Source organism: Acomys minous (assembly GCF_964271855.1).
Source record: "Acomys minous genome assembly, chromosome: 4".
Classification (NCBI taxonomy): Eukaryota; Metazoa; Chordata; class Mammalia; order Rodentia; family Muridae; genus Acomys; species Acomys minous.
The window spans coordinates 61,082,440-61,094,439 of record NC_140486.1 but is presented as its reverse complement, the minus strand read 5'-3'; the positions used below and the strand labels follow the sequence as shown (position 1 = coordinate 61,094,439).

The window sequence follows — 12,000 nt, the reverse complement described above, 5'->3', positions numbered from 1 at the left end:
CAAGACTGACCTCAGAACGTCTTCTGCAATGCTGATTTGAGATGGCTTACTGTTTATGCCAGCCTAAACTGATGGGTAGTCAAGTTCCTCGTTTTAAAGTGTGTTCATTTATAATTTTTTTCATGTGAATGTGCATGTGCCTGTGTGAGTTTGTATGCATCAAGTGCTTGCAGATGCCCATGGAGGCAAAGGGAGGGCATCAGATCCTTGGGAAGTGCAGTCTGTTGGGAGCTACTACGTGCGTGTTAAGCCCAGGTTGTCTGCCGGAGCAGTAAAAGCTCGTAACTACTGAGCTATTTCTCCAGCCCCATGGACAGCTAAACTTCCTGGTGGTACGCTACCCTATTTTTATACATAATTTTGATTTGCATAAACCAGCATTTTATATTTCAGATCTGAGCAGTTGAGTCATAGGAATGAAAACTCGGATGTTTTAAGAAACTTTCTCTTCACTAAAGTGATAAGAAGATTCTAATTATTGAGTTTAAGTCAGCTTGATGACCTCATCAATATTGAATAAATTTGATAAGAAGCAGCTTCTCACTATTGAAATTGACTTGACGAAGGAGCTTATTTTACAAGCATTCTTCAGCCTGTCAGTTATTTAAGAATTAATAAAATTAGATTTGTGCTTTTTAAAGAAAATACGATGGTTTAAAAGATTATCTCCCTTTTAACCACTGTAGTAATAAATATTCCACATTCCATAAGGTCAAATGCAATCCTTTGGTGCTATGTTCATTAAGAGAAAAACAAATTTCCTTGATCGGGGCTTAATGGAGCGCCCCCAACATAAGCAGAGTTATTATAAAACACAAATTTGAGGTTTCAGCAAAGTCCAACAAGTATTTATGTGGAATTTCACCTTAAGACTTCTCAGAAATGCTCTCATTAAAGGTTGTCAACTGTCAACCTTCAAAATTAACAGAGGAGCTTTAACTGTATGTGAAATATTTTGAAAATATTTGATCCTCCAAAACCCATTAGTACCTTGTCTCTCCTGAGACTTTGTTTTAATCTTGCGTTCGTCATCAGAAGATACACCTGAATAACTTAGCAAGCCTAATAGTTCCTTGGTTTAAGGAGATATTGGTATAATTTTGGATATTCCATGAGCAAGGAAACATTCAGAGGCAGAGATGTGGAGGAGGAGTCACTGATATCTCTCTCAGTGTCATGAACGGTTTTCTGGACATCTGAGATCGATTCTGTAGCAGATATACCTGCAATTCAGCTAGAGGAAAGGGTTGGGGAAACACTGAGAAGAAGGAAGAAAACAGTCGTTATTTGGTAAGGAATGCATACAGAGTTGCTTCAGGGGACAAGTTTAGAGAGCTGTTTTGGTGGAATGATGGGACGTTACAGTAAACACCAACTTCCATGAGTCACGGTGGCTATTGGCCATGACGGGAAGCTCCCATCTTAGAGGACAAAGACCAATATCCTGAAAAATATCATTAGGACCATAGGGAAACCAGGTCCTCCTAGAACATTGATCTAATGCATCAGCTTTAAAGTCTCAATGACCTGTCATGGGCATGGTGACAATCAATAATAATGTACTGCCTACTTCAATGTTGCTGGAGGAGCAGATCTTAAATATTACAAGCATACAACGTAAATATGCGAAGTGATACCTATGCTGATTAGTTTGATTTAATCATTTCACAATATGCATATGCACCAAAACATCACGTTCTACCCTCTCCTCTGATTTATCTTTAAAGTTGGTTTTATGTATGTATAGTTGTCCTTTTTAAACACATCAGTACTTAATGTAACGGGTGCTTTCCTAGCAGCTGAGTGGCAACATCATAACTTCAGCATGCATGGCTATCTGCTGGACTCTTAGTGAGTCAAATCTGATTTAAATGTAGCAGATACATTACTGTTCAAGAAATCCTTAGTATATAGTCCTGTAAACCACAAAATTCCATCCTATGTGTAACGTACATAATTCTGATGTGATAGTCATAAGTGGCTGAGGTTTTAGATTTCAGTCTGAAAGAATGATACTTTGTGATACAATCTTTAAAAATATGTACATTTTTCATTGTTTTCATTGTTTTGTAATAACGGATCAATTCATGCCTATGATATATATGTGACATACATATATGATGCAGTTGTAACTTAGAACTTCCTAGAAATTTGTGACATCTCATGGTATAGATACCAATTGTTAAGTACTTGTGTTTAGAGTAGTCAGGTGGCAAGAGAGATGGGTCAGTAGTTAGAGGATTTGCTGCTCCTGCAGAGGACTGGAGCTTGGTTCCCACACCCACGTGGTGGCTCACAGCCACCTGTAACCCCAGGGACGGGGACCCAAACCCCTCTTCTGGCCTTAAGGCTAATGTATGAATGTGGTGCATAGACATACATGCAGATAAAATATCAATTCTAAAAGTGAATCTTTTAAACACAGTCTGAAATTACTCTTGTAAGCAAAGACAGTTTAATTTTGTATTTCCCACAAATGTGGGGACTCAGTTTTTAAATTATTTTAATAATATTTTTTACATATACGTATATATTATTGTACATATATAAAATAAACTATATAGTGTAAGAAGAACCACCTAACAATCAGGAATTATATTCATGTTACATTCATAGTGTATTGGTTAGTTTTAAGCACACTCTTATATAGATTACATTGCAAATGTTGGCCTTTAGTAAAAAACCATATTTAAATCTTTAAAACTATCATTTAAATTACTAAACAAAAATTTTCCTCTTAATAAATGTAAAATGTTAAGTTACTTTAATCAACTTGTTGGATATCTACTAATATTCACACTAGAAATGTCAGCATTATTAAAAATTGCTCCAAAATGTATTTCTTTTTATCTGAAATTTTTCTCCGTAGCTTCATAGCCAAGAGCAGATAACTAACATCGTTGAGAACATTGAAACGCAGCTCTGGTATGGCTGCCGTCTATAGGCAATGCTCAAGTTTATTTTCGAAAGATGACCCAAGAACTTAGCCACCAGAAAAACAACCTTCTCTATTAACAGATTTATTTTCTCTTTAGTTATATGGATGGGCGTGTGCCCATGTGTGAGCATGTTCACCTGTGTGCTGGTGATCCTCCCAGACCTGGAGTCACTGATGGCTGTGAGCCACCTGCCGTGGGTGTTTGGAACCAAACGTGGGTCCTCTGAAGAAGCTGGCCATGCTTTTTAACAGCTCAGCTGTCTCTCCAGCCTAGATGCGAACTTCTCGAGAGGCATCTAGATGCCAACAGCACTTCATGAAGTATTAGGATGTTCCCATCATGCACTGAAATAGACGGGAGATGGATGCTCTTGATGGCTACCCGTGTGCTATACGTATTCCTCATTTAGCAAATAGCAGAGGTCAAGTATGACGTCACGGTAGTGGTTATGGCTCTCAGCTAGGTTTCGTCCCTTCGATAAACTCTATCAAAGTGTAGAAATACCTTGAGCATTTTAAAATCCTAAGCCATCTGCCCACATAGAGTGTGGGTCTAGACTAGGGAGTTTCTGACGCCGGCTTCTGTTCTCGATGCGTCGCCGTGTTTACGCTGTTCTTGGCTTTCCCATCTTATTAACCAGCTCTCCTCCCAAGGACAGTGAAGTAGAACAGAGCAAAATGCTGGCTAGGGCTGCTCCAGCCTTTCTGAAGGGCAAAGGGTAAGTTCAAGCCCGAGTGTGCTGGGATCCCGAACTAACTCAACTAAAGATGGAGCTTCTTTTCTTGTAAATGGCTTGCATGTGGAAGACCATTTGCCATGGTGGAACAGCAGCCGCCTTATAACTCACTAATAGCACCAAGTTGTTATTCCAAGTGGACACACTTGTGTTGTTACTTTCTCCACTTCCCTTTTTTTTCTTTTATTTTATTTTAATTTTATATCGCTAACCCAATTTTCCAGAATATAGTTAATTTCTGCTGTAATGAGTTTTTCTATCTTTTTTGTGCAGAAAGTTTCCTTGGACTTTGTGGTCAAAGAACGCAAAGCTTTTTTTTTTTTTCCTAAAAAGTTACTTAGTGTTTTGAAAGTTAGCAGAATGAAGTTGTGGATTTCCTTGCCTGGGTTTTGCTTGGGTTTGTTGTTGTTGTTGTTGTTGTTGTTGTTGTTTTGTTTTGTTTTGTTTTGTTTTTCGTAGACATCACATATAGTCTCCCTTTATTGCCGTGGTTTTCCTACCATAAACTCACCCCTACTGTATCTGCTCATTTCTGTCACCTCTCTTAATTCTTCTTTCCTCCTACCCTGTTTTAGGATACAGTACAGCCTGAACGTGGCAGACAGGCTAGCTGACGAACACGTTCTCATTGGGTTGTATGTCAACATGCTCCGGAACAACCCGCCATGGTTAGTGCATCATGGTTAACACGTCATGGTTAAGCCTGGCCGCTAGCCTGCCCCTGCAGAGGGGAACAGCCTGGGTCACTGACATAGCAGTCTTAGCCAGGAGCTAAGACACTGCAAGGCAGAGGGGAACCAGGAACTTTCCACCTAGGTCAACTACCCAAGTCCTTTGAAGTGTTGTCCTGGGTATTTGTCACCACTGTATCTCGGAGCACTCACCCTTGCTTTGTCTCAGCTAAAGTGGAACCTGTTGTGGACAAGCTCAGTGGCTCTATTACCACCTAGTAATCACAGGCACCACAGGCCTGCTAGAAGGTTCTAGTCCAAGTGTCCTGTGATTACACAATGGAGGTGGTTCTAACTTCAAGGGTGCGGAGGTCTCCACTGATCTGAGGAAACGATGCATTTCTTATAGGAGCAAAAAATAGGGAAAACTATGTGATCATAAGAGAGAAAACATTTAACGACGATAACCTGGGAGCAATGGTTCTCTCACGAACAAATGTAGCCATCATGATGAAAGCTGCTGTCAAGTCACAGACGCCGTGAAGCTGAGTTTAGGTAAACCCAGCATTTGCACAGCTCTAGTATTAAGATAAAGCATTTGCAAAGTTTTTCTCTATTTTAATCCTGACACTGGAGGTTGATTAAAGTCATCACTTTAATAATATTCATTTGAAATTTGAATAAAAGTATAAGCAGACTATATTTTAGTGTATGTATGTTTCAATTCAGCTTAAACTACTATTGCACAAACTTATTTAGCAAATAAATCCTTTAAAACATTTTAATTCTTATTACTTTAATCTTATTTACAAGATCTCTCAGTGTCACACTGTGACTAAAAGATTGAAGCTTAATACTGAATTGCTAAAAACAAAAAACAAAAAACAAAACAACAACAACAACAACAACAAAAAAAACCCCTATAAGTCGTCTTCAAATACCGCCAGTACAGAGCCAGTGAGAAAACAGCGACGCTGAAGTCGCCCTGTCCTGACCTGGAAAAGCTCTATGCATGCCCCAATCATTTCCATCGCATTCCTTTGTCCTTTCCTTTACGAAGGTTGCAACAAGGGCATCTTTGAAGAACAAAGATCAGAGTTTGTCACTTCCCATCATTTTCCCTGCTCAAGTGATTAATTATACTGACTCGATGGTCACCTTAAACCATAAAACTGCCCCGCAAAGACAGCTGACATCTGCTTGGCAAAAGCAAGGAGAAGCTTGCGCTGGGAAACGGAGCAGACCTCAAGGCTGATGAATGAGGTGGATTCTCAGAGCTGCTGCCTCCGTCTTACTTCCAGTTTGTTTATGTCCTTGCGGAGTTCCAGCATCTTCAGACTTTTCCTATTTTTCTCCCTTTCCTTTGTGTTGAGTAAGAAATTAGCATCTCATGCCTGTCCTGATTAACAGAGGTGAGACAACGAACGATCTCTCATCAGTGTAGCCAGAACCCGTGACCATCAGGTAGGGCAAGACGCAACGCTGAAATGCGTGATAACAAGTAGCTAAACTTCATGGACCTGACTTCTCCTGATCCTCAGAGTAAGTCCACAGAGTCAATGTGCTCGTTCCCTTTTATAAATAAGATACCATTTTAGAGCGTTTACCTCAACTCCCACCCTAGTTACACAGATTATAGCGTACAGATTTTAAAGCCTGTCCACCCCATTTCATAATCGCTGTGCTACACATCGCTTGCTATCAAACCTTTGTCAACTCGTGTCCTCCAACAGCTTCTGTAGACAGAGACTCCACCGAGCTGACAGCCTCCGCATGTCTAGTTACCAAATCTGCATTTCTTACCATACGATTTTTATTTTTTAACAAAAATCTTAATACATTATCAATAAGCATAGTAGCTGCTAACATGTTAGTTAGCCTTTATGAATTAGACCCTTGATTTTGATTTTGATTCATTTCATCATAATATTAAGATTTAAAATAGGCAAGAATTTTCTTTTTGATCTCTTTTACAGACAAAACAGCCAAAATAGTAATAAGTCTTAAATTTATAAGATAGTTTCAATAATTATAGGTCTGTTGGCAGTACCTCACTATCTAACTTGCATCTTTGGAAGGCTAAATATTCTTATTTCCATTTTACCAATAAGAAAATGTGGGCCTAATGTAATATGCAAAGAGTGCTCCAGGACTGACTGCTGGCGAGGGCTTGCACACAGGCTCTCTGACAGAGAAGCTCATCCTCTTGTCACCCTTTGTGAGACGTGAGTTACCCGATTCTAACTACTTAACACAAGGTGAAACTGGCTTGTTTATAAATACTCTGCTTCCAAGTTAAAGAAACACTTATGCTGCAGGTGGTTCTAATATAAGGTAAGCCAAACAAGTCCTTAGCAGCTCAGTGAAAGTACATGTTGTCTTTCTGATTGACCTAACACTGCACATCTATCTGTAAGGGCCTTCTCCAATGAGGGAAGAGAGCGTCTCACTAGGGAACACACTGACACCTCTCGAAAGCTTATCAATTATCTGGGCTTACTGGTGATTTGTGGAAATATCTCGAGGAGGCAGAACAAAAGACTAAAACAAATCTAGATTCCATCTGTACGCCTACTATTCCATCTAGAATGCTTCTCCAGACTCTGTAAGGGAGGAAGGGAAACAGCTAAAGGCTATAGAGTGTCATTTGCTGTCACAATCAGTTGCTGTCTCTTGCTTAGATTCTCGATCTCCTGTAACTAGGTTAAAATTGTCTGTTCCTATTCTCAAGTAGAAGCAATTGTATATTGTATAATGAGCAGCCTTATTGTTAAGTGAATTTGTAGTCCATCTTATTTAAAATTGTCCCCCGGGGCTGGTGATGTCACTCAGCTGGTGGAATGCTTGCCTAGTGTGCACACATCCCCAAGTTTTACCCCAGTGTCACACAAGTAGACATAGTGGCATAGACTCGTAATCTTAACTCCCCTGGGAACGGAGGCAGAAAGACCAGAGGTTCAAGGTCATACTTAACCGGTCAGTGGGTTTGAAACCAGTCTAGGATCCATAAGACTTTGTCTCAAAAAAAAAAAAACAGTAAAATCAAATAGTTCTATATCTTATAATGTGGAAACTTCTTTTTTTTCAGTTAAACAATTTTATTATATAAAGAGATTGTGTATGTTAATATGAAAAACAAAACAATTCCAAAAGGCATCACAAGGAAAAGAACACAAACATTTGACCAAAGAAAAAATGTAGCTACTCAAAGTACACAAGAATTCAATCTTGCTATTAAAAAAAAGAAAAGAAAAAGAAATTTTAAAAAATTGGGATGCCACTTCTTGTTTATTTACATCTACAGGAAACTTCTTAAAGGGCACCAGACATGTTGAATTAGCACCTATGGCTTATGAATTTCATGTAACTGTAGGTATTGCTTTAAAGGCCTTGTCTACAAAGATAGTCACAGTCTAAAGTTAGTGGGGTACTGGGGTTATAATGAATAAATTCAGAAGAAAATGCAATTTACTCCATAACATACTTCAATCTTTAATCCACTTACCTTATGTGTTTGTATTTTTAATGTGTAGGCTAAAATTTGATTGAAAGTGTAATTTTATTTTAACTTCTCAGGTTGTAAGGTTAAGGTGAATTTTTTGGGGGGGTTGGTTTTTTGTTTTTTGAGACAGGGTTTCTCTGTGTAGCCCTGGCTGTCCTGGACTCACTTTGTAGACTAGGCTGGCCTCGAACTCACAGCGATCGACCTGCCTCTGCCTCCCGAGTGCTGGGATTAAAGGTGTGTGCCGCCACCACCACCTGGCATGGTGAAAACTTTCTTAAGAGAAGCCACTGTAACACTGTATACTGTGTGACCTAGTAATATTGTTTCCTGGGTTCCTGCCTTTTCCTTGCAAACAACTCACTCAAGAGTCCTGATAATAAATGTCAAGACAGCTCTTTCCCTCCCCACTCTTTAGTCACTCAACTCAACTCTCTGATGTCTTCCCATTTCTTGGACGGCATTGTCTATCGACAACATATATTCTCATCCACCTATAAAATATAGGATATAATCTGATTTAAAAACAACAACAACCTTGCAGACTGGTGAGATAGTTCAGCAGGTACTTGCCACCAGGCTCCATGGTCTGACTTTGATCCCAGGAGTCCACATGATGGGAGAAATCTGACTTCCACCTATTGTCTTGTGATCTCCACATGTGGGCTGTGGCGTACATGTGAACACACACCACATACATATATACAGACACACACACATACACACATACACATGCACACACTCAAACACACCTTTTTTTTAAATCTTCCACTTATGAGCTAACAAATAATACCTTCTTGTGTGAGCCTTCCATTAGCTCAGCAGTTGTCAGTCAGCCTGTGGGTCACTACTATTTTGGGGGGCAAACAACTCTTCCACAGGGTCACCTAAGGCCATCAGAAAACACAGATATTTACATTACAGTTCATAAATGTAGAAAATTACCATTATAAAGTAACTACAAAACAATTTGATAGTTGGAGGGGGCATTCAGCACACCACGAGGAACTGTATTAAAGGGGCACAGCAATTAGGAAGGTTGAGAACCACTGCATTAGCTATTTATTTTTTTAATGTTATTTTATTAATTTATTCATATTACATCTCAATGGTTATCCCATCCCTTGTATCCTCCCATTCCTCCCTCCCTCCCATTTTCCCCTTACTCCCCTCCCCTACGACTGTGACTGAGGGGGACCTCCTCCCCCTGTATATGCTCATAGGGTATCAAGTCTCTTCTTGGTAGTTAGCTATTTAATTTTAACAGAAGAGTAACACATCAGACTTGATAACCTGAAAATTAATCTGCACTGTCTTTATTCAAACAAATAGAAAAGAAAGGGCCATTCAGAGAGAACATGGAAGAATTTATACTGCCTTATTCTACTGCCTTCTGTTGCATCATGTTCCACCCTGGAAGTCAAATCTGCCCTGCCCACCTCAAAAAGAATCAAAGAAATGAGACAAACCTGAGTTCCCAGAAATCTTTGCAAAACCTCAATTTGCTAAGCCTTGACCCGTCTGGGTGTCACCTGGAATCCCACGTAAGAACACTGGCCGTGCCTTTAAGGTGGGCACCAAAGAGCTTTCACAGAAACAGTTCCCCTCATTACAAAAGCAGCCAACAGAGCGCAGTACCCCTTTCAGCATGCCGTGGCCTTCTAGGCTGCAGACTTTAGAGTCCTCAAATGAACAGTTAGTGCTAGAGAAAGTGCTGGGGTTGGTATTTATTTTAATAATTTACAGGTTATTGGTCATTTATTTTCAACTATATATACCTGTGGTCTTGAAATAATGGAATTTATCAGAGGAATGTCCCATTCGCCTGTGTAATTTGGACATCTTGAAAGGCTCACATCGGCTCACAAATCATTTGTTCGCATCACACCAGTGCTCATTTACAGCTCGTTGGGGGAAGAGAGGCATGGAATATAAGTTATAACTTATAAAACAGGATCTCATATCTCTGTGGCTTACATTGCCAGGAGGCCTTTTTATATAACCTTCATACTTTATTTGCTTGCAGGTCAGTCATAATAAAAAATATGTTTACCATGAAGTCTTTTATCAAGGTTTTTCATTACATATTTATCAAAGCTCTAGAAGGTGTTCATGACAAAGTCACTTTCGAGCCCTCAGATAGCTGATCTCTCAGCTCAGAGCACTGGGTACCTGAACCTGCACAAACCATATCAATTGGGCAGTTACTCTCTAACATACCAACCAGCAATGACAGGCATGTTCAAATCAAACTAAATGGTCTCTTACTAGGTTAGGCAACTGTCTAAAGCAAAGGCAGTGTAACTTTCCCTTTCTCTTGAAGTTTTAATATGAAATGTGGGCCATCTTAAACCCTTCGTAATGTAGACATTGCTTTATAAAGATATACATCTACTTTCAAGAATCCACTTTTCACAAATAAATCTGGCTTATTCTATTAAATTTTATGTTCAGTCGACTTTGGGCTTGATATTAAATATCATGTGAGTTCTGTATTCTAGAATTTTCTTGTCTCAAGAAAATGTCTGTAAAGTACCCAGCAGTTATGTGAATATCAGTTAAATGCTCACCAAATGTATATTTATGTGGTTTAGACATGGTCCTTATTTCTTTTTACAGATGTTCTATTTAAATTTTTAGATCTTTCTGCTAAAGATATAGACCATGAATATAATCTTTTCAGATGATGAACATAATCTTCTGAAACTTCATCAGAAACTCAGATTCTCAGATTATACCCTCAAACCTCAGCGAGCCCCACCAACCTCACTAGAGGGTTTAGAAACTGCAGGTTTAGACTATAAAGTGTGAGATGCCCTGCTCTGGATGGTTCAGATAGTGGCTGAGATTTTTAAAGAGACAAGAATCATTAATGTGACTCATGAAGTTACCAAGAGACAAGATAATGTAGGTGTTAATATTTTTAGCACATGGTGTGTTCTAGAAAGTATGCCGACTGGACCCCCTATTGCATCTCTTATTACCTCAGTTGAACCATCAAGAAGAAAAGACTCTTCCTGTGGGTAGAGAGGGACTGGTGAATTGGAGAATTCAGGATTGCTTACTTGCGGTAGTCCACAGAAAAGGGCTAAGCCTGGAATGGAGCCGCTCAAGATGGAAGCAGCTAGGGTTGGCAGGTGTGAGGGATATAGACATCGTCAGAGGCAAGAGCCGTGGAGGATGTTCCAGATGCACAGGCAAGAATGTTACAAGGACAAACCCAACAAAACAGGAACAAGATCCTGGCTTAGTAGACATGAAAAAATCCACTCATCTTCTCACTTTAAAATGAAGTTTTAAGACACCATGTTATACATTATCTTTATATGTAAATATATGTGTAGAACAATTATGTATGACTTTATGAATCTGAGTCTTCACAATGGAAAACTCTTAGTGATACTGGCCTAGAAGTGAGTGTTTTCATAAGCTATCATGATTTCATTATTATTTCATTTTTATTTATTTGTTTTATGTATATGAGTGTTTTGCCTGCATGTATGTCTGTGTAGTGTGTGTGTGTGTGTGTGTGTGTGTGTGTGTGTGTGTGTGTGTGTGTGTGTGTGTGTTTCCAGAGGTCAGAAATGGGCATCAAGTCCCCTGGAACTGGAGTTATACATGGTTATGGATGTCATGTGAATACAGAGAATTAAATCTGAGACCTCTGGGAGAGTAGCCAGTGCTCTTAACCGCTGAACAATCTCTCTGGTTCTTACTATTTTTATTTTAAAAATAAAAGTGGAAGGGTCAGTGGAGAATGACATAAATACGCTTCGGAATGAGAAACAGTTTCTAAGCATAGACACATCATAATAACGGATTAAAAACAAACCAAGTTTAATCTGTTAACACGATTGGTGTTGTTAGTGTGTCTCACTGAACTTTTCTTAACATCACACAAAATGTAGCCATATGTTAAAAGTTTTAGAAGATGGTGTTTTATGATATGGTCCATAGTACTTGTGTTTGCATTAATTTTCAGGGACTCGGGCAGCCTTATTTTTGTGTGAGCAGTCTCTATAATTTGATAGGAGCCACTAAATATTTTCTATCCATGCCATTGGGAGCCACCACTTAATCCTGTGTCTTTGGAAGCAAATAAAAGACATGGGTTGTCTGGGAGGTGGCACTATTGACAGCCGTATAAGCCAT

General features: G+C 39.2%; 1 protein-coding gene across 11 annotated transcripts in view; it reads left to right on the top strand.

Moving 5' to 3' along the window:
• DTNA (dystrobrevin alpha) overlaps positions 1-12,000 on the top strand; it is a 352,112-nt gene that overhangs the window by 299,803 nt on the left and 40,309 nt on the right. For 8 of the 11 annotated variants that reach the window (XM_084780878.1, XM_084780875.1, XM_084780876.1 and 5 more), the window contains 2 exons: positions 3,580-3,657; positions 4,251-4,343. The exons of 2 other annotated variants lie outside the window; for them this stretch is intronic. In XM_084780878.1, coding sequence (XP_084637004.1) covers positions 3,580-3,657; positions 4,251-4,343 — 171 coding nt within the window. The remainder of the gene's footprint in view (positions 1-3,579; positions 3,658-4,250; positions 4,344-12,000) is intronic. One more of the 11 variants, XM_084780879.1, reaches the window with a different exon arrangement.